The sequence below is a fragment of the Zootoca vivipara genome, chromosome 16 (genome assembly GCF_965207765.1).
Source record: "Zootoca vivipara chromosome 16, rZooViv2.hap1.1, whole genome shotgun sequence".
Classification (NCBI taxonomy): Eukaryota; Metazoa; Chordata; class Lepidosauria; order Squamata; family Lacertidae; genus Zootoca; species Zootoca vivipara.
Window position 1 is genome coordinate 40,508,564 of NC_142599.1, and position 24,151 is coordinate 40,532,714.

Here is a 24,151-nt window from a genome sequence, read left to right on the forward strand (position 1 = left end):
TGTTTTTTATACATGCTCTGTATAATAGTGGTAGGTTACTGCTAGGATTTTTTATGTTTTATGTGTTATGTGCTATGGCCAACCGGCTAATGCAATAAAATTTTTGATTGATTGAATATTATAACCAAAATCCATTCCCCATTTAATCATCACTTCTTTCATCAATTCATCTTTTGTAAACCATTCTAACAGAAAGTTATACAATTTGGATAACAGTTTGCTTCTGCCTTCCAACAATTCAATTTGAAATTTAGACTTTTTGTCTTCAAAACCTATTTTTTATATTTCAACAACACATCATTAACTTGGTGGTATCGCAACCATCCAGTCAAAAACTCCTCTAGTTCATTGTATGGTTTTAATTTCCATCCTCTGTCTGATTTCACCAAAATCTCTACATATGTGGCCCACCTCCCTTCCATATTCAACTTTTTTAACAGGTAGAGCCTCTATAGGTGATATCCACCATGGTGTTTACCTTTTCAGCAAATTTTTGTTTCTTCCCCAAACCTCATACAATGATTCCAAGGGATCCATCTTTCAGGGTTGGCAGCACTACTCTTTGGAACTCCCTGCTTATTGACACCAGACAAGCACCGTCACTCTGCTGCTGTTAAAATATTTCCCTCACTCCTTTTTAGTCTCCCTGGCAGGGAAAATATGTCTCCTTCCCCAAAGAAAATCTCTTTTGTGGATGTTTCACCAGGGAGAAGGGTGAAAACAACCTTGCGCTCCAGTCCAATGTATTGTTGCAGAAGTCGGGTGCCTGCCCCTCTCTCTGCCCAGCAGTGGCGAGAGCCCATGGGATCCCAGGCACCACACAGGGTCTGTGGTCCTTTGGAGAATGGAAGACATGGCAGAGAGTGCTTGAGCTTTAAGGAAAAGGGTATATTCACCCATTTACACCTTCAGTCTGCATGGAGGGAGTCCAAGCTAAATAGGAAAAGAGAGGCAAGGGAAGGAAAGGCTCCTGGGTTGAAGAAGCAGGAGACCTGTGCTGTTTGCAGCAACAGGAAGGCTAAAGAGGAGTCCATCTGCTGCTGGTTATGAAGGTGTTCCTGAGATTTCTTGCACACAAGGAGACCCAGACCATTGGGCCATCTTGATCCAATGCAAATTTTTATCTGTCTGCCTCCCTTGTTCCTGATGTATAACTTTGCTCACCCCTTCTTGCCTGTGCTGTTTTCATCAACCGGAAGACTCAAGAGGAGTGCCTTATAGACTCTTGCTGGTGTTGGACCCCTTCCATAATCACTGGATAAGTCTTACTATCTCGCTCTTTGGCCTGGTCACAGGACTTTGAGGGCCAGTGTTTAAGCCTGCTAGTAGGATACCAATTTACACCTTCCCTGCACCTCAGTCCCAGCCTTTAGGGCTAGCTTTCTAGTTCCATGGGCTCCTGGAGAACTTGCCATAACTAAGTCCCTGAGAGAGCGGGTGGAGTGGGCCATTTTGAATTGACAAAAGTATGTCCTTTCCATTCTGCAGCACTCAGTTATTACTTGAGATTCCAGGTTAATAAAATGATAAAATGAGTATTTTGGGAAGAGTGCAGAACAGCTGGTGAGGGGAGAGGGCAATCCTGTTAGGTTCACTGGGGGAAGGATGTGGGAAGCAGAGCCCTGCAGCCAGAGGGCTAAATTCTCCATTCACTAGCTGGAGAGGGGAGGGTTCAATTCTGTCCCCTTTAACTGGACACGCATTTTCTCCTGATGGGAATAGGCTCTTGGCACAAGCTGCCTGCCTCCCCTTGCACCACAATCAGTTTGTTAGGTCCTTTGATGAGAACATTTGGGTCACTGGTCTGTTTTGTTTTTTTAATCCAAATATTTTTATTGGTTTAATGTAAATACAAGAACAACATATAACTACAGTAACTTGTCCAGTGGTACATTCTTATTAAGTTTCATATGCAGCACACAGCACACAAACAACACATTTATTTATGCATTGTCCAGTCAGGTAGCTTCTCCACAGAGATTCTTATGTTGGGGGTGGAATAAAAGTATATACTGTCTAATTTTATAAAGGAAAAGAATGGAAGCCAAGTCTTGCCAAAACTGTCAATCTTTGAAGTGCCTTTAATTACCCTTCTGTGACAAGTAAGGCATTCAGATAGAGCCACACTCCAAATATTATTTACCCAGATTTCAATGGGGATTTCTATAGGTTGTTTCCAGCATCAGGCTATTGGAAATCAGGCTGCTGATAATTGTAAAAATACAAAGTCTCTGCCTTTAAGGTTATTGTTTAAATTTGAGTTTAATGATGACAAGGCAAGAGCTGAATTGGGTGGAAGGCATTGCTGCGACTGTGTAATTTTGGAAATAATGTGAAACACCTTTTCCCCAAAGGAGTAGACCAACGTACAGCTCCACCATGCATGGAAATATAAGCCTTTGGAGCATAAGGGAGAGATGCTCATGTTTATTTTGGATGGATGGGGTGGAGCTCAGAGCCAGCAAAAGATAATTTTAAGAGAAGATTCCTGCAGACGAGCAGAGATGGTTCGATGGGACATGTTGTGCCAAATTGATGGCCGTTTATTATTGGGTCACTAGCCTGTTTGAAATCTTTTGCTGTTACTGTTTTTTCTTTAAAAATAACAGATTACAATTTTAACAATAATTTCATAAGTAACAAATACATCCCAAATCAGATGCTTTCATTGTTATTATCTACCAATCACCCCTTCGTTACTTTGCACAACAATCATCTCAACTTATCATCACCATCTTCTGGGTGGCTCCTCTCTGAGTTCCAGACTGTAAGAGAACTTTCCTCCTTCTCTTGCATCAAAGAGCAAACACCTGTGGAATGCAACATGAGACACATTATTGAGTCCATGGCACTGACCAGTCTCTGCCTTTCGGGATGAGCAAAATTAAGGTAGAGATATCCAGTGGTACCTCTAGTTACGAACTTAATTCATTCCAGAGGTCTGTTCTTAACCTGAGGTCTGTTCTTAACCTGCTTTCGCTGCCGCTGCTATTTCCGTTCTCATCCTGAGGTAACACTTCCAGGTGAGCGTAGTTTGTAACCCGAAGCGTTTGCAGGACCATCTTAAGCACCTCTGGTGCCATGGCGCCAGAGGTGCTTAAGACGGATCCTTCCGGCGCCCCCCCCCGGCCCCATTTCCCAGCATGGCAGGCGGGTGGGCAAAGTGTGTAGCGTGGCTGCTGCAGGCGGGTGGTCACAGCTGCACGGTGGAGCGGCAGGCGGGCGGGCGCAGCTGTGCGGCGTCCCCCTGGCGGCTGCCACCGTGGCGGCGCCACCCAGTCTGGCCGTAGGGCCGGCCCTGAGCGTTTGTAACCTGAGGCGTTTGTAACTCGAGGTACCACTGTATTTGGCAGGAAGCCCCCATCTCAGGAGAAATGGGAAGAAGATCAATAGAGATGGTCCTACCTCTTCTATGCCTTTCTAATCTGATCTTCCAGCACATGCACATCACCATCACCACCACTGTTATCAACAGAAGAACTGTGATGGAAAACATAAGCCATGGACCCCAACTCAAGGCTCCAAACTTTTCACCTGCAATGAGCAATAAGAGTCTCTCAAAACATACTATAATAACAACCGCCAGAGTGACTCTCATAAAGTCATAGAATTGTAGAGGTGGAATCAACAATTAGAGTCATCTAGTCCAACCCCCTGTATTGCAGCAATCTTTTGCCGAAGGTGGGGCTTGAACCCATGGCCCTGAGATTCAGACCTGGCCCAGAGCAGTAGAATAAATAACATGAAATATGCAAGTGTTGCTAATCTGTCCTGTTTGTATTGCAGTAATTTGGACTGTTAATGCCCTGTCAGACACACTTGTCTGCTCTGAATCTATTTCTTATGCTAGGAACAGAAGGGGGCAGCAGCAGCAGCAATTCACAGGATCAGGGCAGTCTTCAAGAAGTGCTGCGTATGCTCCACTTCTGCTCACAAGCATGCGAAGAGCAGCATTTATGACTACACAACTCCTCCACTCCCTCATGTTAAGGGCCAGCCTCCCTATTCGCCATCACAAGCACCTCCTCTGGATAATGAAGGAAAAGATACATTGCTCACCTTCATAACTTTGGCAGATATTGAGCAAGTCAAATGAGGCTCTCTTTTGATCAACATGATTTCTGACCAGACAGGTGAATTTGGAGTCAAAAGACCTGTTCCAGTAGAAGACACGGAGCTCCTTGCCATTGAAAGAAACCTGGTACTGATTCACACTCTTTCCTAAGGCCCTGTGCAGATTCTGTGTTTCCCAGGAGACCTTGAGCTCTTTCCTTCCAGGTGTGTGGCATCGCAAGGTCACAGTACATCCACCTGGAGTCTTGGATTCCACTTGGTGGTCTATCTGTGGTGTTGGCACCGGCTCTGTGGAAAACAAATGAAAACAGAATAAGGTTATGTCCCACCTGTTCCAGTACCGTTGTAGGGAAATGGTGCTGATCCTATTCCATGAGCCAAACACAGAAAGCAAGAACTTACCATAAACAGTGAGGCTGAAACTCTGTTCTTGAAACTGTGCCTTAGTAAACCAGATGCGAGCATTGTAGATCCCACCATCATCCAACTCCAGGTCTTTGATCCTCAGTGTTGTCTCGTTCACCATGTCTAGCCGTTGTCCAAACCGGTCAGTGGGACTTGGGTGCTGCAGTTTACCGTGGCTGAATTCCCCCAGCCAAAAGCCCAAGCCACCCCTTTGGGGTAGAAAGTCCCATTCCATTTTCTCCATTGTTATTCCTTGGGATACGTTGGCAGGAAACAAGACTGATCCTCCCAGGATTCCTTTCACCTGATGGGTTGGATTCCCCACTGCATGTCTTAAAGTTTCAAATGAGATGAGGGTGATGGGGGAGAAAGGGGGAAATAGTATCACTATTGTTTTTAGTTCCTTATCCATCCTCCATCATGAGATCCCAGAGCAGGTTGCAGCAATTTAAAATGCAGTATTAAAATGTAATAGGGAGGGTTCTACAAAAGATATGCAGCTGTCAATGGTAGGGTAAAGAGGAGACTCTTCAGCATATAATGGAAACTCTACAATAAATGTGCTGGGTGAATCTCCGTGGGGAGGGACATCTACAGTTTAGCAGCCTGTCACAAAGAAGGTTTTCTGCTGGGCTGGCACTCCCCCCAAATGTTTCAGGCAGGTGAAACTACCAAGAGTGCCCCCTTCTGCTGGTTTTAACAGCTGGGATGGACTATGATGAAGGAAGTGGTCTCTCAGGTAAAGGTAAAGATAATGAGACCCCTGACCATTAGGTCCAGTCGTGACCGACTCTGGGGTTGTGGCGCTCATCTCGCTTTATTGGCTGAGGGAGCCGGCGTACAGCTTCCAGGTCATGTGGCCAGCATGACAAAGCCACTTCTGGCAAACCAGAGCAGTACACGGAAATGCCGTTTACCTTCCCACTGGAGCGGTATCTATTTATCTACTTGCACTTTGACGTGTTTTCAAACTGCTAGGTTGGCAGGAGCAGGGACTGAGCAATGGGAGCTCACCCCATCACGGGGATTCGAACCGCTGACCTTCTGATCGGCAAGCCCTAGGCTCTGTGGTTTAACCCACAATGCCAGCTGCATCCCTAGTCTCTCAGGTATTTGAACCTAAATCCAACAAAGTTAACAACGTCCAAGATTAATCTTAAGTGCTGCTGAACGTACTTTGGCCCACTTGAACTACCCAACTCTCTCTAGTTAAACATTTACTGTATTCTCCTAGCTGTCATAATAATGCAGCCTTTTACTCGAAGAGAAGGACATTGTTACAAGTCCAAAGTTCAGTTCCAAGAATCAAGTGCACTTTGTTCTCCAGCAATAGGCATCTATCTGTTGTCCAGGAACTGGGATCCAGAAAAACTAAGACAGAAGATTGGCCTAGAAGATTTTTTTTTTTTTAAAGTAAAAAGTTTAGAAATAAAATAGTGTGAGGTCTGAACATCATCTGTATATAAAGCAATCAATTAAACACTTAAATCTTTTCAAAGCTGCCCTTTGGTCAAATTTTGGGGAACGTCTGTGTAATTGTCCCAAGGAAAAATTCTGAGTAAGAAGTACAGTTTCCCCAAACAAGGAACAAAAGTTCATTCATTTAAGTTCACAATATTTATCTACTGCTTGGTTGGAAGAAAGTCTCAAAGCAGAATCAGAGCTGTGCAAAATATCTGTTGAAAACTCAACACAGAAAGCTCTAACCCAGTGAAAAATTATTCTAAGCAGCAATCTAAAAACAATCTGCATGTGTGCTTCAGGAAAAAACGATTCTGCACTTTTTTGTGTGAAACCGAGAGTTTAATACAGAGTTCAGAGAAGAAACTGACTCTGTTCCCCCAAGATCCCTGACCCCCTTTTCTTCTGATTGGTGGGCTCCTCTAATACACTGTTTGTTCTTAACTGATATTTATTTTGATTTGGGTAGTGATTGACACATCACAAGAAAAAATCCCGCAAAAAATAAATAACTTCTTCCCTAGAGACCCAGGCCAACTTGCAGTCACCATATCCTGTGCTTTTATTCTGTTCCACTCCACACCTTCAGGGGAGTTATCACCTTCATCATAAACACAGATTGTTCCCTCAGGTTCAGCTCATTAACAAATATCACACAATTAACAAATATCACACCAGCCCCCCCCCCTTGAAGCCAGCAAGGGTGTTCTAGGAGGCTTCCAACTGGGGAGAGGAGGCCCTGAGTGCTAGTAACCAATATCGCCTCTTCATGGCAAATCAAACTCAGAGTCCCCCTCCATGCATGTAGGAGGGTTGTTTGTGGGGGTTTTTTGAGGGAGAGAGAGAAATAGCAGTGAAGTTTTTACCCAAGGAAAAGCACAGCAATAGTCTGAAGAAGAGTGCTTCTGAGAGAAAAAGCCACCATCGTCGTATCTCTCCAGAAGTGCAGAGAGCCATGAGTGGCAGTCACGCACCAGAATGGCCGTTTCTGGGACTCAAAGATGAGAGACTTGCTGCTGTTGAGCTCAGGTCCTGCTGGAGCTTCCCATGGTGGCATCTGTTTCACCACTGTGAGGAAGACAACTTCATTCTTCTGCACAAGATACCAGTAGGTGCTCTAAAATAAGCCTGTCCATCCATCTTATAAGCGTAGCCTGAGTCCTGGGTTTATTTGCAAGAGTCATGAACTTTCCAACACAACGGTCTTCTCCTTCCGCCCTCTCGCTTCCCAGCAGGTCAGATCCTCCTCTGTAAACCAGCAAGGCTGTCTGTGCCCCTTTCATTCCCCTTCCCATCCAAGCAAAATCGTGTTTTCCCTTCCTTGTTTCTGACTCCTCCTTTCACTGCTCTTTGTTCCTCCCTTCATAAACCAAGAAGGATCAGTGGAGGAGGAGCAAGAGGGTGCGAGCTCAAGGTGTTACTCTCTGTGTTAAATACCTGCCTGTGTGCCTGTCAAAGGTTTCTGTTAAGAAAAGTTGTTTGATTCTCACCAACATTTGAAGATCACCAACCTTTCGGAGTCCTGCAAAACCTCTGCAAAGAAGAGAAACAGTTGCAAATGTGCAGCAACACTTCACAGCAGTGGAGACAGTTCCCTGAGAGTGAATGGGACACTACCTTTGCCAGCTTCAGCCTGTCCTTAGCCAGTCTTCTTTTTCCACTTTCAACTAGCCCTGGCACTGCCTCCTCCTGAGTATCTGTGTTTCTCTTGTAGCTCTTAATAGGGCAGGGAGTGAGAGAACTAGAATTAGTTGGCTCTACCCAGTGCTCTTTTTTCCATAAAAAATGTTTTGGAGTACTTTCACTTTCACTCAAGATAATCACCATTTTATAGTTCAGATCAGGAAAAAATAAATACAGTAAATGGACAAAAGTACAAAGATGCACAAAATGTTTAGGGGTATGCGTACCCATGCGTACCCCCAGAAAACAGCACTGGCTCTACCTATCATAGGCTATGGCCACAAATACGGTTGGGCTCTCTAACGTCCGCCTTCATCATATGCACAGAGTGTTCTACGAACTGAGTTCAAATAACAAAGTTCACTGTGGTGGTGCCCCACCCTCACAAGGAACTGGGTTCTAGTAACCAAGAGCAGCTGTCTCAGATACGTCCCTCTTGATTGGGATTGATTGAGTTTATTTATATGTGTCCCTTCCACAATGAGCTCTGCCCAAAGTGGCTCACAGCAAACATTCAAAACATCAAAATACAGAGCATTGAAAATACAAATATACAAAATTGACAGTAAATTTAAAAATGGCGGGAATGGTATTTTTGGGCAAGGTTTCTGTTAAGAAAAGGTGTTTGATTCTCACCAACATTTGGAGATCACCAACCTTTCGGAGTCCTGCAAAACCCTTGCAAAGGAGAGAAACAATTGCAAATGTGCAGCAACACACCACAGCAGTGGAGACTGTTCCCTGAGAGTGAATGGGGCACTGCCTTTGCCAGCTTGTTCTTCGCCAATCCCCACCTGTCTTCTTTTTCCACTTTCAACTAGTCCTGGCACTGCCTCCTCCTGAGTATCTGTGTTACTCTTGTAGCTCTCAATAGGGCAGGCAGTGAGAGAACTAGAATTAGTTGGCTCTACCCAGTGCTCTTCCCCCCCCCCTAAAAATGTTTTGGCTTACTTTCACTTTCACTCAAGATAATCACCATTCTATAGTTCAAATCATGAAAAATAAATAAAAATAAATAAAAATAAAATGGACAAAAGTACAAAGATGCACAAAATGTTTAGGGGTATGCATACCCCTGCGTCCCCCAGAAAAGAAGTACTGGCTCTACCTATCAGAGACTATGGCCCCAAATACGGTTGGGCTCTCTAACTTCCACCTTCATCGTTTGCACAGATTGTTCTACGAACTGAGATCAAATAACAAAGTTCACTGTGGTGCTACCCCACTCTCACGAGGAACTGGCTTTTAGTAACCAAGAGCAGCTGTCTCAGATACTTCCCTCTTCATTGGGATTCATTGAGTTTATTTTAATAATAATAATAATAACCGGGCTCAGGCGGCTAACAACAAGAATATCAAAACAAGTATAAAAGAAACAATTCAATTAAAATACAGATTAAATACAATGTTAAAATTCAATTTTAAAATTAGGAATCTACAAGTGGAACCTCATTTAAATATCTTTAGGATAAAACCATAGGGGAGGGTAACCCTGGGGTCAGACTGAGTCAGTTCAAAGGCCAAGCAGAACAGCTCCGTCTTGCAGGCCCTACGAAAAGATGACAACTCCCGCTGGGCCCTAGACTCCTGAGAGAGAGCGTTTCACCAGGTCAGGGCTAGTCCTTAGAAGGCCCTGGTCCTGCATCTCTTCCACAATGAGCTCTGCCCAAAGTGGCTCATAGCAAACATTCAAAACATCAAAATACAGAGCATTGAAAATACAAATGTATGAAATATGGAACATGACAGTAAATTTAAAAAATGGCGGGAATGGTATTTTTGGACAAATCTATATATATATAAATGTAAAAATCTTGAAATTGTCGGCCACACTTTTCTCCATAACCGCTTGACCGATCGTCCTGAAATTTTGACACAACGATCCGAGGATTGTTGGGGACAAAAATCCCTCAAATTTCGCACCTGGCCAGGTATAAACCTGGTTTTCCACAAAGTAAAACAGCACCCTCAAATGGTGTTATACCGTCCTCCACCCCCTCCCTTCCTGTGAAATCTAAGCCACACCCAGAAGCCAAATGACATCATCAACCAAGCAACCGAAACCACCAAGGCGGCCATTATCAGACCCCTAGGCTCCTGTCAGGCTACTAGGCCCCCACTAGGCCCGGGGGGGGGGGGAGAGGGCGAGCGCCCGGATCACAGGCCGCAGCACAGACTTTGTTTTATGTAGGCCCCTGCCAGGCCCCCACTCCCTCGGCTCCATTTTACAGACTAGGCCTCAGCTCTACAGCCCTTTAAATACTATCCTGAATGGAGCCCTGGGTGGGAGGTGGGGGGAGGAGGAGCCCAAATAGGTCATGGGCTGATGTAGGGTGGGGGGAGCAACTGTCCAACAGCCCCCAAAACAGCCATTCCATCCCAAGCCCAAAGCCTCTCCCGGCGGCTGCATTAATAAATGCCTGGCAGCATTAGGCAGTCGTTCATCATTTCTCCTAACACGCACTTGGGGGCACAGCGAGGGGTTTTCACTTTATAATTTAGTGGCCATTGTGTCACATGCAAGGCTCCGGTCGCCATTTTAAGTAAGGGCAGTCATGCCCCTTTTAACCTAGGCTTTAACCGTGTTTCTCTGAAAACAAGACACCGTTTTATATTTATTTTTCCTAAAAAAAAAAAACCCCACAGTGGCTTATTTTCAGGGGATGTCTTATTTTTTTATTACGCGTCCAGCCTCGCCTCTTCCTTGGGGCCCACCAGAACTGCGCCTATCACTATGTCTTATTTTCGGGGTATGGCTTATATTGTGCAAATGCTTAGAAATCCTGCTATGGCTTATTTTATGGGTATGTCTTATTTTAGGAGAAACGGTATATACTACAACTGATTGCAACCCTCTGTGTCTTTTTTAAAAAAACAACAACCATGCACTTTCTCTCCCCAGTTTAACTCCTCAGATATTTGCAGTGGCCACCCCCCACCCCTTTTACAATCCCCTACCTTCCCCTTGCCACTTCCTGGGATTTTTATGGAACTGAACAACTTGGGTGCTTCAGAACGTGCCTTCTCTTGCCAGGCCCTTATAGGGCCCGGGCCAGGTAGATAATGTGGCCCTGTTTTTAACCCTTTTGTTACTTTTTTCATTTTACTGATTGTGAATATGCTGACCGAGGCCCCCTTTGGATTCGGAGGCCCGTGCTAAGTGGCCCATATGACCCCCCTCCTTCTGTCTGGGCCTGTCTGTTGCTACGGGGCTGTGGGGCTTCACTATTTGACCCCCCCCGGACAGGATTCTTTAAGTAGTTCTCTGGGTCCCAGGGCGCATCAACACCCCCAATCCTTAATCTAAATATATAGAAATATTCACGATTCATGCGCAGGGGCCAATGTATGGAGATACAGGGGGGAGGGGACAACAGAGGGCTCAGACAAAAGTAAATACTGGGAAATGGAACACAGAAACTCCTTCTCCAAGGGTGGGGGCCAATGTAGGAAGATACCGGGGGGAGGGGCCAACACTCCCCAGGGACAACAGAGGGCTCAGACAAAAGTGCATGCTGGGAAATAGAACCCAGAACCTAACAGTTCCTTCTCCAAGGGTGGGGGCCAAGGTATGGAGATACATGGGGGAGGGGGCAACACTCCCCAGGGACAACAGAAGGCTCAGACAAAAGTGCATGCTGGGAAATAAAACCTAGAAGCTGACAGTTCCTTCTCCAAGGGTGGGGGCCAAGGTATGAGGATACAGGGGGGAGGGGCCAACACTCCCCAGGGACAACGGAGGGAAGGGTATCCTACCGAAACACAGGGATGAGCCGGGGTGGAGGGAGGAGGGGCAGGATACATCATGGATCAGGACAGGGTGGGGGTGGGGATCACAGGAAATAACTACAGCAACGCGTAGTTATGGGAAGCCTGGACAGGACAAGGGAGACACTCCCCACTAAGACATTTCTAGGATCCTCCCCTTGGATGGTTCATTGAGCTTCCAAGGGTCTGCCCCAGTCTAGCCGGTCCCTCTGGAAGATCCTGCATGGGCAACTCCTCCCTGCCCCAGCCTCCTCTAGCCAGCGCCACAAACCCCCTGGGACCATGACAGCCACCATGATTGTTTGGGGCAGAATGAGAAAGTAGTGGTGGAAGGAGGAGGAGAAGGTCTGATAGGGTGAGGGCTCTTGTCAGTGGAATGTGAGCCCTCAGGAGGTGACAAAACACATTGACGCTGAGACTCCAGTGGGGGTGGGGAGCTTTCAGGGAGGGGGCCTATTCTCCAGTTGACCCCGGCATTGTCAGTTACTTTCCCCTTCATGAGCAAGCCAACCTATAGCTTTTCACCCTATGCATTCTGCTTTTCTTACCCAGGGAAGAGAAGATCCATGGACCACAGGAGAGAAGGGTCACCAGGCTCCTGCTCACAAAATTCATGAATGTTTCTGGCCCGGAATATAGGGAGCCTCCAGTGTGGCTTCTGCTGGTGGAGAGTTGATTTGCCCACAGTTGTACAGCAACAGGCTTCTGCTTTTATTCCCACACATAAGAAATGCTGCATGTCACAGCCCCAAAGCTCCCTCTAAGAGGGAAATAGTGCAAAGGAACTGATAAGCTTGTCCACAGTCATGCAGGCTGAGAAAGCTGTGAGCTAAAAACAGGAAATGGGCACCAGGTGCCCACACAGAGATTCAATACAAGTTGCAGTTCTTATATTTTACACCAGATATCCCCAAACTGTGACCCACCAGCTGTTTTTGGACTACAACTCCCATGATCCCTAGCTAACAGGATCAGTGGTCGGGGAAGATGGGAATTGTAGTCCAAAACATCTGGAGGGCCGAAGTTTGGGGATGCCTGTTTCACACTATGGCAACTTGAGTCATTACATTTTCTGTATATATGTTCAATAACCCCCTGTTGATTTTAGCATTTAGTTTGAATCATAGAATCAAAGAATTGTGGGTTTTGAATGGCATCCAAGGGTCATCTAGTCCAACCCCCTTCAATGCAGGAATCCTTAGTAAAGAATCCATGACAGATTAAATCCATACTTGTCTGAATTTTGCTTTGCTGTTAAGCAGTCAATTGATATATACAAACATGCATGTACTGGGAAAATGTGTGCATATCAATACACACATGTTTTGTATGCATTAATCATAAAGTGTACAAAGCAATACAAGCATTAGTGAAAATAGCACAAAATGTGTTAAATTAAGTAAAATTGCTTTGCTAAAATGGAGTTGGGGAGAGATGGGAGAGATGGGACCCCGTGGACACAAGGGAAGGTTTCTGTAGGCAAATGTGCCTCCAGGGTCTCTAGCCCAGCTTATTTTGAGGGGTTCATGGGGAGAGCAAGCCACTCTGGGGTGGATATGGATGGTGCTGAAGCTGGGATCCTGCCCCACTTCTTATTTCCCCTGTTGAACTTGTGACTCACTCTCTGTCTCTCTCCTTTTGAAACACAACACCTGGAGAGCTTTTCCCCCTTGAGACAAAGTACAAGTTCAAGCTTCTCACAAACCCTCCCCCTCCTCCCTCATCTGAGACCACAACCACATCCCACAGTATGATGAGGGGTGAGGAGAAGAAACAAAGAAAGAACAAAATGAAGATGGGACCAAAGAACAAGGAGAACTGGCTCACGTATAAATGTAATAATGATTGCTTTGCACTTCCAAGGGATCAATCTTTCAGGGTTGGAAGCACTAGTCTTCGGAACTTCCTGCTTAATGATTTCCTTTGGAGAATGGAAGACATGGCAGAGACTGTTGCAGATGTAAGAAAAAAGGTTTATTCACCCATTTACACCTTCAGTCTGCATGGAGGGAGTCCAAGCTAAATAGGAAAAGTGAGGCAAGGCAAGGCAAGGAAAGGCGCCTGGGTTGAAGGAGCCGGAGACCTGTGCTGTTTCCAGCAACAGGAAATCTCAAAAGGATTGTCTTATATACTGTACTTTGTTTGCAGCTGGTGATGAAGGCATTTCTGGGACTCCTTGCTCTCAAGGAGATCCCAACTACAGTGGTACCTCACAAGATGAATGCCCTGCAAGACTAATTTTTCGCAAGACGAATGTGTCTTGCGATCTAATGGTGACTCGCAAGACTAATTTGTTTTGCGAAAAATTCATCTTGCGAATTGCGGTTTCCCATAGGAATGCATTGAAATTTAATTAATGTGTTCCTATGGGCAAAAAAAGAAATTTCAATGCATTCCTATGGGACACCGCGATTCGCAAGACGAATTTTTGGCAAAATGAATTGACTCACGGAACTAGTTAAATTCGTCTTGCGAGGCACCACTGTATAGTCACTGGATAAATCTTGGTATGTTGCTTTTTGGCCTGCTCACAAGACTTTTGGGGCCAATTTTTAAGAATGCTGGTAGTCTGTAGCTCCACCTCAACTGGCAGCAATGAAAGATCTTCAATGGGTCTTTCCCCTCAGTGAATTCCTCAGTAGTGGCTCCAGGAGATGTGCCTGATCTCCCATGGTGGTCTGTGGGATACAGTGTTCAATCTCTGAGGGTTCTGTTTCTGAAACTATAAGAACTGAGAGAAAGAAAGGATTCCTGGGTTGTGTGGAACTGCTCGAGAATTCCTCCCACTCCAAGTCAACCTGCAGGGTTGGTCTGAGGGATGCAGTGTTCAATCTGCATTGGAGAGAAAATTCGACGGGAGGAACTCTGGGGATGCAACTCCTAAAAGAGCTTTTGGGCATTTTGGCCCACTTGAACCCTGGACCAAATTAATCTCCTGTCCAAGGCCAGCATTCTCTAAGAAAGGATACCAATTTGCCTAAAAGCAGGCACATTCCCTGCACCTCAGTCCCAGCCTTTAGAGATAGCTTTCTAGTTCTATGGGCTCCTGGAGAACTTACCATAACTAAGTCCCTGAGAGGTTGGGTGGAATTGGCCATTTTGAATTGACAAAAGTATGTCCTTTCCATTCTCCAGCACTCAGTTATTACTTGAGATTCTAGGTTTTAAAAATGATAAAAGTAGTATTTTGGGAAGAGTCCAGAACAGCTGGTGAGTTGAGAGCACGATCCTGTTAGGGTCACTGGGGGAAGGATTTGGGAAGCAGAGCCCTGCAGCCAGAGGCCTGAATTCTCCATTCACTAGCTGGTGATGAGAGGGTTCAATTCTGCCCCCTTTAACTGGGCATGCATGTTCCTCTGATGAGAACAGGCTCTTGGCACAATCTGCCTGCCTCCCCTTGTGCCATAATCAATTTGTTAGGTCTTTTGATCAGAATGCTTGGGTCACTGGCCTGTTTTTGTTTTCTTTAATCCAAATAATTTTTCTTGGTTTAATGTAAATACAAGGACAACGTATAACTACAGTAACTTGTCTAGTGGTATATTTTTATTAAGTTTCATATGCAATACACAGTACACAACAATAAATTTATTTATGCATTGTCAAGTCAAGTAGCCTCTCTCGTCTGCAAGAAGCTTCTCTTAAAATTATCTTTCGCTGTCACTGGACTCCATCACTTCCAACCAGGTATCTGAAGAAGTGTGCATGCACACAAAAGCTCATACCAAAATAAAAACTTAGTTGGTCTTTAAGGTGCTACTGAAGGAATTTTTTTATTTTAGCCTCTCTACAGAGATTCTTATGTTGGGGGTGGAATAAAAGTATATTCTGTCTCATTTTATAAAGGATAAGAAAAAGCTAAGTCTCGCCAAAAGTGTCTATTTTGAAGTGCCTTTAATTACCCTTCTATGGCTAAGTAAGGAGTTCTGCTAGAGTCACATTTCAAATGTTATTTACCCAGATGCCAAATGGGGATTTCCATAGGTTGTTTCCAGTATTGAGCTATTGTAAATCAGGCTGCTGATAATACCGGTAGTAAAAAATTTCTCTGCCTTTAAGCTTAAATTTGAGTCTAATGATAAAAATGCAAGAGTTGATGTGGGTGGAAGGGATTGCTGTGTAATTCTGGAAATAGTGTGAAACATCTTTTCCCAAACGGAGTAGACCAACATGCAGTTCCAGCATACATGGAAATATGAGCCTTTTCAGAATAAGAGAGAGATGCAAGTTTATCTTGGTTGGAAGTAACAACAAATTAAAAAAAAACCAAACCCTTCCAGTAGCAACTTAGAGACCAACTAAGTTTGTCATTGGCATGAGCTTTCGTGTGCATGCACACTTCTTCAGATACCTGGTTGGAAGTGATGGAGTCCAGTGACAGCGAAAGATAATTTTAAGAGAAGCTTCTTGCAGACGAGCAGAGATGGTTCGTAGGGACAAGTTGTGCCAAATTGATTGACTTTTATTATCAGGTCACTGGCCTGTTTGAAATTTGTTTGTTGTTGTGCCTGCTGTTGTTTCTTTAAAAATAACAGATTGCAACTTTAATAATAATTACGTGAGTAATAAATGCTTCCCAAATGTATCAGATGCTTTCATTGTTATTATCTACCAATCACCCCTTCATTACTTTGCACAACGATCATCTCACCTCATCATCACCATCTTCTGTGTGGCTCCTCTCTGAGATCAAAGAGGAACATCTGTGGAGTGCAACATGAGACACATTATTTAGTCCATGGCACTGACCAGTCTCTGCCTCTTGGGATAAGCAAAAGAAAGGGAGAGGTATATTTGGCAGGGAGCCACCATTTCAGGAGAGATGAGAAGAAGAGCAATAGAGATGGTCCTACCTCTTCTATTCCTTTCTAATCTGATCTTCCAACACTTCCACATCCATAGCTGCCAAGTTTTCCCTTTTCTCATGAGGAAGCCTATTCAGCATAAGGGAAAATCCCTGAAAAAAAGGGATAACTTGGCAGCTATGTCCACATCACCATCACTGTTATCAATGGCAGAACAATGAGGACAGTGATAAGCCACGGATCCCAACTCGAGGGTCTAAACTGTTCACCTGCAGTGAACAATAAGAGTCTCTCAAAACATACTCTAATAACAACCGACAGAGTGACTCTCATAGAGACATAGAATTGTAGAGTTGGGAGGGATAAGTAGAGTCATCTAGTCCAACCCCCTGCATTGTAGGAATCTTTTGCTCAAAGTGGGGCTTAAACCCATGACCCCGAGATTCAGAGCCTCATGCTCACACCTGACCGAGAGCAGTAGAATAAATAACAAGAGATAAGCAAGTGTTGCTAATCTTTCCCCTTTGTATTGCAATGTTTTGGACTGTGAATGCCTGCCAGACACACTTGCCTGCTCTGAATCAATTTCTTAAGCTAGGAAAAGGAGAAGATGGGGGCAGCAGCAGCAATTCACAGGATCAGGTCAGTCTTCAAGGAGCTCTGTGTATGCTCTGATCTTGCTCACAATCATGTGAAGAGCGGCATTTATTAATACAAACACATCTCCTCAAATCCCCGATGTCAAGGGCCAGCCTGCGTATTCACCACCACAAGCACCTCCTCTGGATAATGAAGAAAAGGGTATATTGCTCACCTTCATCACTCTGGCAGATGTTGAGCAATTCAAATGAGGCTCCCTTTTCATCAACAGGATTGCTGACCAGGCAGGTGAATTTGGAGTCAAAAGAACTATTCCAGGAGAAGACCCGGTGCTCCTGGCCATTTTCAGAAACCTGGCATCGATTCACACTCTTTCCTAAGGCCCTGTGCGGATCCCCTGTTTCCCAGGAGATATTGATCTCTTCCCTTCCACTTGTGTGGCATCGCAAGGTCACATGACATCCACCTGGAGTCTTGGATTCCACATGGTGGTCTATCTGTGGTGTTGCCACTGGCTCTGTTGAACACAAATGAAAGTGACATGAAGCCTGTGTCCCACATGCCTCTCAGTACATATGTAGGAAAATGCTGTTGATCCTATTCCTTTATCAAGACAGTGAAAATAACAGCTTACCATAAACAGTGAGGCTGAAACTCTGTCCTTGAAACAATGATTTAGTAAACCAAACACAAGCTCCGTATATCCCACTGTCATTCAACTCCAGGTCTTTAATCCTCAGGATTTTCTGGTTTGCCATGTCTAGGCGTTCTCCAAACCGGTCAGTGGGATTTGGGTGATCTGGTTTCCCACGTCTGTATCCCCTAAGCCTAAAGGCCCGGCCACCACTTTTTGGGTGGAAGTCCCATTCTATTTTCTTCACTATTATTCCTTGGGATACGTTGGCAGGAAATGAGACAGATCCTCCAAGGATCCCATTCACCTGATGGGGTGAATTCCCCACTGGATGCCTTAAAGGTTCTATTGAGGGGAGGGTGGTGGGGGAGGAGATACAAACAGAGAAGGAAATTAGTATCATTATTGTTTTTTAGTAAAGTGTGAACTCCATCTGTAAACAAAAGCAACCAATTAAACACTTAAATCTTTTCAAAGCTGCCCATTAGTCATATTTTGGGGAACATCTGGCTCTGTGTAATTATCGCAAGGAAAAATTCTGGAAAAGTTGAGTTCTGAAAAGTGGGTTGAAATCTGACAAATGGAACGCTAGCCAAATGGATCGAGGGACCTATACGTGCCAATGCACGTGACCCTGAGCTTTCTCTCTTGGTCAGTACATTGGAACACTCACCCGCCTCTCCCTATATTCAGGGCTTGTGCGCTTGACCTTGCTATACCGTCATGTGTTGCCTGTCGTTGGGACAGGGACACGGCAGGAATTTCCCCCACTTGGCTGATTGGCTGGTGCCATTTGGGTTTCACCTGCCACTTGTAAGGTTGTGGATAGGCTCTGGTTCAGGTGATAGGAATGGGGGAACGCTCTTGCTATCCCTATGTTGAGGGGTATTCTGTTAAAGGAATCCAGGGACTCGATGGTTTGGTTAACCCTGCAAGGGGTTGTGCCTGTGCCTGAGTCCAGGGGGACATCTGGGTGGTGGACATAGCATGTCCCTGGCTTCCTGCCTTTCCAGGTGTTCACCCTAGGCTGACCTATGGTAGAGCTCTGGGTCAGCGCTACCTGCAATGGTGCAGGGAGCTAGGCAAACCAGAGCCTTTGCAACCACCCACTTGTTGTAATCAAGAAAGTTGTGGCCTAAATTCTGCCAAAAACCAAACCAAAAAGTTGAGTCTTGTGTGAATTTATTTAAGGGGGAGGTTTAAAGGTCTAAACACACAAAAAGGATCAAACTTTCACCAGCCTTCTATTGGAGCTTCCTTTGACGCCAGCAAGGGTGTTCTGGGAGGGTTCCAGCTGGGGAGAGGAGGCCCTAAGTCAGGCATCCCCAAACTGCGGCCCTCCAGATGTTTTGGCCTACAACTCCCATGATCCCTAGCTAACAGGACCAGTGGTCGGGGATGATGGGAATTGTAGTCCAAAACATCTGGAGGGCCGAAGTCTGGGGATGCCTGCCCTAAGTACTAGTAACCAATATTGCCAATAACCAGAGCTGTAGGTAGGCGATCTTGCACCCCTGGCACAACTGTCCAGATTGCGCCCCTAGCCACAGACAGATTAGCTCTTCTTTTGCCTCATATAAAGACCCTCTATTGAAAATATTTTATTGTGAGGCAATAATCAATATTTTTATTTATACACATATTTTTGGACATATTTTTTACCTGATTTTGCACACACACCCTTGCTTGCGTCCCTGGCGGGGGCCTTCCTCACCACCCCCTAGCTACCAATAATTTCCCTCTTCATGGCAAATCAAACGCAGAGTGCCCCCTCCATGCAATTAAGTGGTTTTTTTTGTTTTTTGTTTTTTTGTTTTTGTTTTTGAGGGAGAAAGCAGTGAAATCCTTACCCAAGGAAAAGTACAGCAATAGTCTGAAGAAGAGGCCTTCTGTGAGAAAAATCCATCATCGTATCTCTCCAGAAATGCAGAGAGCTATGAGCGGCAGTCACGCCACAGAATGCCCCTTCCTGGGATGCACTGATGGGGAGACTTGTTGCTGTTGAGCTCAGGTTCTGGCTGTGGGCATTGTGGCATCTGTTTCACCACTGTGAGAAGGACAACTTCATTTTTCTGCACAGGATAGATGCTCTAAAATAAGCCTGTTCATCCATCTTATAAGCATTGTGTGACTACAGAGACTTATCAGCAAGGTATCTGAAGAAGTGTGCATGCACACGAAAGCTCATACCAATGACAAACTTAGTTGGTCTCTAAGGTGCTACCGGAAGGAATTTTTTTATTTTGTTATCAGCAAGAGTCATGCACATTTGAACACAAAGGTCAGCTCCTTCCATCCTCTCGCTTCCCAGCAAATCAGATCCTCCTCTTTAAACCAGCAAGGCTGTCTGTGAGGTCAGGGTGTTTTTTCTCTGTGTTATACACCTGCCTGTGTGCCTGTCAAAGGTTTCTGTTAAGAAAAGGTGTTTGATTCTCACCAGCATTTTGAGTCCTGCAAAACCCTTGCAAAGGAGAGAAACAGTTGCAAATGTGCAGCAACACAACACAGCAGTGGAGACTGTTCCCAGAGGGTGAATGGGGCAATGGCTTGCCTGCTTCAGCCTGTCCTTAGCCAGTCCCCACCTGCCTTTTTTCCACTAGCCCTGGCACTGCCTCCTCCTGAGTATCTGTGTTACTCTTGTAGCTCTCAATAGGGCAGGCAGTGAGAGAACTAGAATTAGTTGGCTCTACCCAGTGCTCTTTTTCCCCTAAAAAAATGTTTTGGCATACTTTCACTTTCACTCAAGATAATCACCATTCTATAGTTCAAATCAGGAAAAATAAATGAATAAAAATAAAAATAAAAATGGACAAAACTACAAAAATGCACAAAATGTTTAGGGGTATGTGTACCCTTGGTCCCCTCAGAAAAAGCACTGGCTCTATCTATCATAGGCTATGGCCACAAATACGGTTAGGCTCTCTAACTTCCGCCTTTGTCATATGCACAGATTGTCCTACGAACTGAGCTCAAATGACAAAGTTCATAGAATCATAGAATCATAGAGTTGGAAGAGACCACAAGGGCCATCCAGTCCACCACCCTGCCAAGCAGGAAACACCATCAAAGCATTCTTGACAGATGGCTGTCAAGCCTCTGCTTAAAGACCTCCAAAGAAGGAGACTCCACCACACTCCTTGGCAGCAAGTTCCACTGCCGAGCAGCTCTTACTGTCAGGAAGTTCTTCCTAATGTTTAGGTGGAATCTTCTTTCTTGTAGTTTGAATCCATTGCTCCGTGTCCGCTTCTCTGCAGCAGCAGAAAACAACCTTTCTCCCTCCTTTATATGACATCCTTTTATATATTTGAACATGGCTATCATATCACCCCTTAACCTTCTCTTCTCCAGGCTAAACATACCCAGCTCAAATAACAAAGTTCACTGTGGTGGTGCCCCACACTCACGATGAACTGGGTTCTAGTAACCAAGAGCAGCTGTCTCAGATACGTCCCTCTTGATTGGGATTGATTGAGTTTATTTATATGTGTCCCTTCCACAATGAGCTCTGCCGAGAGTGGCTCACAGCAAACATTCAAAACATCAAAATACAGAGCATTGAAAATACAAATGTATGAAATATGGAACATGACAGTAAATTAAAAGATGATGGGAATGGTATTTTTGGACAAATACATAATAAATTCAATATTAACCCCCCCCAGTCTTTTATTTAAGTACATAAATACAAAGCAACACAAGAGTAAACTGACTTAAATGCATTTCAGAGGGGAGGGGAAGAAGGCATACAGCTGGCTCACATATCCTTCTCCAGACCTTTCTAGGATCCTCTGCATGGATGGTTCATTGAGCTCTCCAGGGTCTGTCCCAGTCTAGCTGTTCCCTCTGGGGGATCCTGCACGGTCAACTCCTCTCTGTCCCCAACCTCTTCTGGCCAGCACCCCAAACCCCCTGGGCCACCATGATTGTTTGGGCCAGAATGTGAACGCAGTGCTGGAAAGGAGGAGAAGGTCTGCTGGGGTGAGGGCTCTTGTCAGTGGAATGTGAGCCCCCAGCAGGTGCCAAACCACATTGACCCTAACACCCTGGTGGTGGTGGGGAGCTTTCAGAGAGGGGTCTATTATCCAGTTGACCCCAGCATTGTCAGTTACTTTCCCCTTCATCACCAACCCAACCTATAGCCTTTCATCCTATGCTTTCAGCTTTTCTTTGCAAGGACTTACCCAGAGAAGAGAAGATCCATGGACCAAAGAAGAGAAGGATCACCAGGCTCCTGCTTGCAAAATTCATGAATGTTTCTGGCCAGGAATATAGGGAGCCTCCGGTATGGCTTATGCTGGCGGAGAGTTGATTTGTCCTCACTGGTCCAGCAACAGGCTCCTGCTTTTATTCCCACCATAAGACATGCTGCAGGTCACACCCCCAAAGTTCCCTCTAAGAGGGAAAGGTTGCAGAGTACTTTAGCTGAAACCATGATACATCATTCCAGGCTGAGAAAGCTGTGAGCTAAAAATAGGAAATGATCACGAGGTGCCCAGACAGAAATTCAATACAAGTTGCAGCTTGAGGCATTAACTTTTCTGTATCTATGTTTAGTTTAGTATCTATGTTGCGTTTAGCACTTAGTTTGAATCAAAGAATCATAGAATGGTAGAATTGGAAGAATTGGAAGGGTCATCTAGTCCAACCCCCTTCAATGCAGGAATCTTAGCTAAACCATCCATGACAGATGAAATCCACACTTGTCTGAATTTTGCTTTGCTGTTCAGCAGCCGATTTACATGTGCAAACATCTATGTACTTTGAGAATGTGTGCACATCAGTGCAGGAATGTTTTGTATGCATTAATCATAATATGTACAAAGCATTATTGTACAAGCATTATTGAAAATAACACAAAATGTGCTAAATTAAGTAAAATTGCTTTGCTGAAATGGAGTTAGGGAGAGATGGGACCCTGTGGACACAAGGGAAGGTCTCTGCAGGCAAATGTGGCTCCAGGGTCTCTAGCCCAGCTTATTTTGAGGGGTTCTGGGGCAGAGCAAGCCACTCTGGGGTGAATGTGGGTGGTGCTGAAGCTGGGATTCTGCCCCACTGGTTAAACTTTTGATTCTCTCTCTCTCTCTCTCTCTCTCTCTCTCTCTCTCTCTCTCTCTCTCTCTCTCTCTCCCTTCTCCTTTTGAAATACCACCTGGAGAACTTCTGCCTCTTCAGACAAAATACAAGTTCACTATTCTCAAAAACCCACCCCCTCCTCCGAGACCACAACCACATCCCACAGTCTGATGAGGGATGAGAAGAAGCAAAGAAAGAATAAAACGAAGATTGAACCAAACAGCAAGAAGAACTGGCTCATGTATAAATGCCATAATGTTTGATTTGCACTTTCCAAGGGATCATTTTTTCAGGGTTGGCAGCACTACTCTTTGGAACTCCCTGCTTATTTACACCAGACAAGCACCGTCACTCTGCTGTTGTTAAAATATTTGCCTCTCTACCTATTAGTTCCTCTGGTACGGAAAATATGTCTCCTTCCCAAAAGAAAGTCTCTTTTGTGGATGTTTTGCCAGAGAGAAGAGTGAAAACAACCTTGCATTCCAGACCAATGTATTGTTGCAAAAGTCGGGTGCCTGCCTCTCTCTCTGCCTAGCAATGGCAAGAGCCCATAGGATCCCAGGCATCACACACGGTCTAAGAAAAAGGGTTTATTCACCTATTTACACCTTCAGTCTGCATGGCATTAGTCCAGATCTTATGGCATGGTAATTTCAAAGTGCGACAGCGCCTGCAGCCAACCTACCCAAGATAAATCTCAGTTCTTACTCTTCCTTCTTCCTCCCAGTATCCTCCTCCCCTGGCAATCTTCCCAAAAAACCCCTTCCTGTTCACACCTGGGGCAAGGAGAAGGAAGTTTTCTTGTATTGTTAATGTCATAGAATCATAGAATTGGAAGAGACCACAAGGGCCATCCAGTCGAACCCCCTGCCAAGCAGGAAACACCACTAAAGCATTCCTGAAAGATGGCTGTCAAGCTTCTGCTTAAAGACCTCCAAAGAAGGAGACTCCACCACACTCCTTAGCAGCAAATTCCACTGCCGAACAGCTCTTACTGCCAGGAAGTTCTTCCTAATGTTTAGGCGGAATCTTCTTTCTTGTAGGTTAAATCTATTGCTCCGTGTCCGCTTCTCTGGAGCAGCAGAAAACAACCTTTCTCCCTCCTCTATATGACACCCTTTTATATATTTGAACATGGCTATCATATCACCCCTTAACCTTCTCTTCTCCAGGCTAAACATACCCAGCTCCCTAAGCTGTTCCTCATAAGGCATGGTTTCCAGGCCTTTTACCATTTTGGTTGCCCTCTTCTGGACACGTTCCAGCTTGTCAGTATCCTTCTTGAACTGTGGTGCCCAGAACTGGACACAGTACTCCAGGTGAGGTCTGACCAGAGCAGAATACAGTGGTACTATTACTTCCCTTGATCTAGATGCTATACTCCTATTGATGCAGCCCAGAATTGCATTGGCTTTTTTTAGCTGCTGCATCACACTGTTGACTCATGTCCAGTTTGTGGTCTACCAAGACTCCTAGATCCTTTTCACATGTACTGCTCTCAAGTCAGGTGTCTCCCATCCTGTATTGGTGCCTTTCATTATTTTTGCCCAAGTGTAGTACTTTACATTTCTCCGTGTTGTCCCTCAATTTTTTGCTATTGTTCCTTGATGGTCCTAGCTCAGGCAGGCTGTTTGGCATGAGCTGAGTG

General features: G+C 45.0%; 2 protein-coding genes across 9 annotated transcripts in view; both read right to left on the reverse strand.

Annotated features, from left to right (window-relative positions):
* The window catches only part of LOC148683219 (uncharacterized), a 104,609-nt gene that overhangs the window by 10,108 nt on the left and 70,350 nt on the right, over positions 1–24,151 (reverse strand).
* On the reverse strand, positions 1,808–21,894 carry LOC118078665 (V-set and immunoglobulin domain-containing protein 10-like). Of its 8 annotated transcripts, none has more exons than XM_035102610.3 (6): positions 17,011–17,124; positions 16,043–16,094; positions 4,477–4,811; positions 4,060–4,362; positions 3,406–3,534; positions 1,808–2,810 (listed from the first exon to the last, which is right to left on the reverse strand). In XM_035102610.3, exons 2-6 carry the CDS (start codon positions 16,054–16,056, stop codon positions 2,713–2,715), a joined length of 879 nt encoding a protein of 292 aa, XP_034958501.1. In that variant the 5' UTR covers positions 16,057–16,094; positions 17,011–17,124; the 3' UTR covers positions 1,808–2,712. The 8 variants fall into 8 exon arrangements, with proteins under 8 accessions (XP_034958501.1, XP_088515729.1, XP_034958499.1 ...); XM_088659603.1 differs by lacking the exon at positions 17,011–17,124 and adding an exon at positions 16,245–16,288; XM_035102608.3 differs by lacking the exons at positions 16,043–16,094; positions 17,011–17,124 and adding an exon at positions 21,612–21,894.

Coding starts and splice junctions, on each gene's coding strand:
- LOC118078665 (XM_035102607.3), bottom strand. CDS start 12,130: ATGCAGCATTTCTTATGTGTGGGAATAAAAGCAGAAGCCTGTTGCTGT. Junction 4,812..11,939: donor ATGGATCTTCTCTTCCCTGG/GTAAGAAAAGCA, acceptor TGAAACTTTAAG/ACATGCAGTGGGGAATCCAA. Junction 2,811..3,405: donor ATTAGAAAGGCATAGAAGAG/GTAGGACCATCT, acceptor TGCATTCCACAG/GTGTTTGCTCTTTGATGCAA.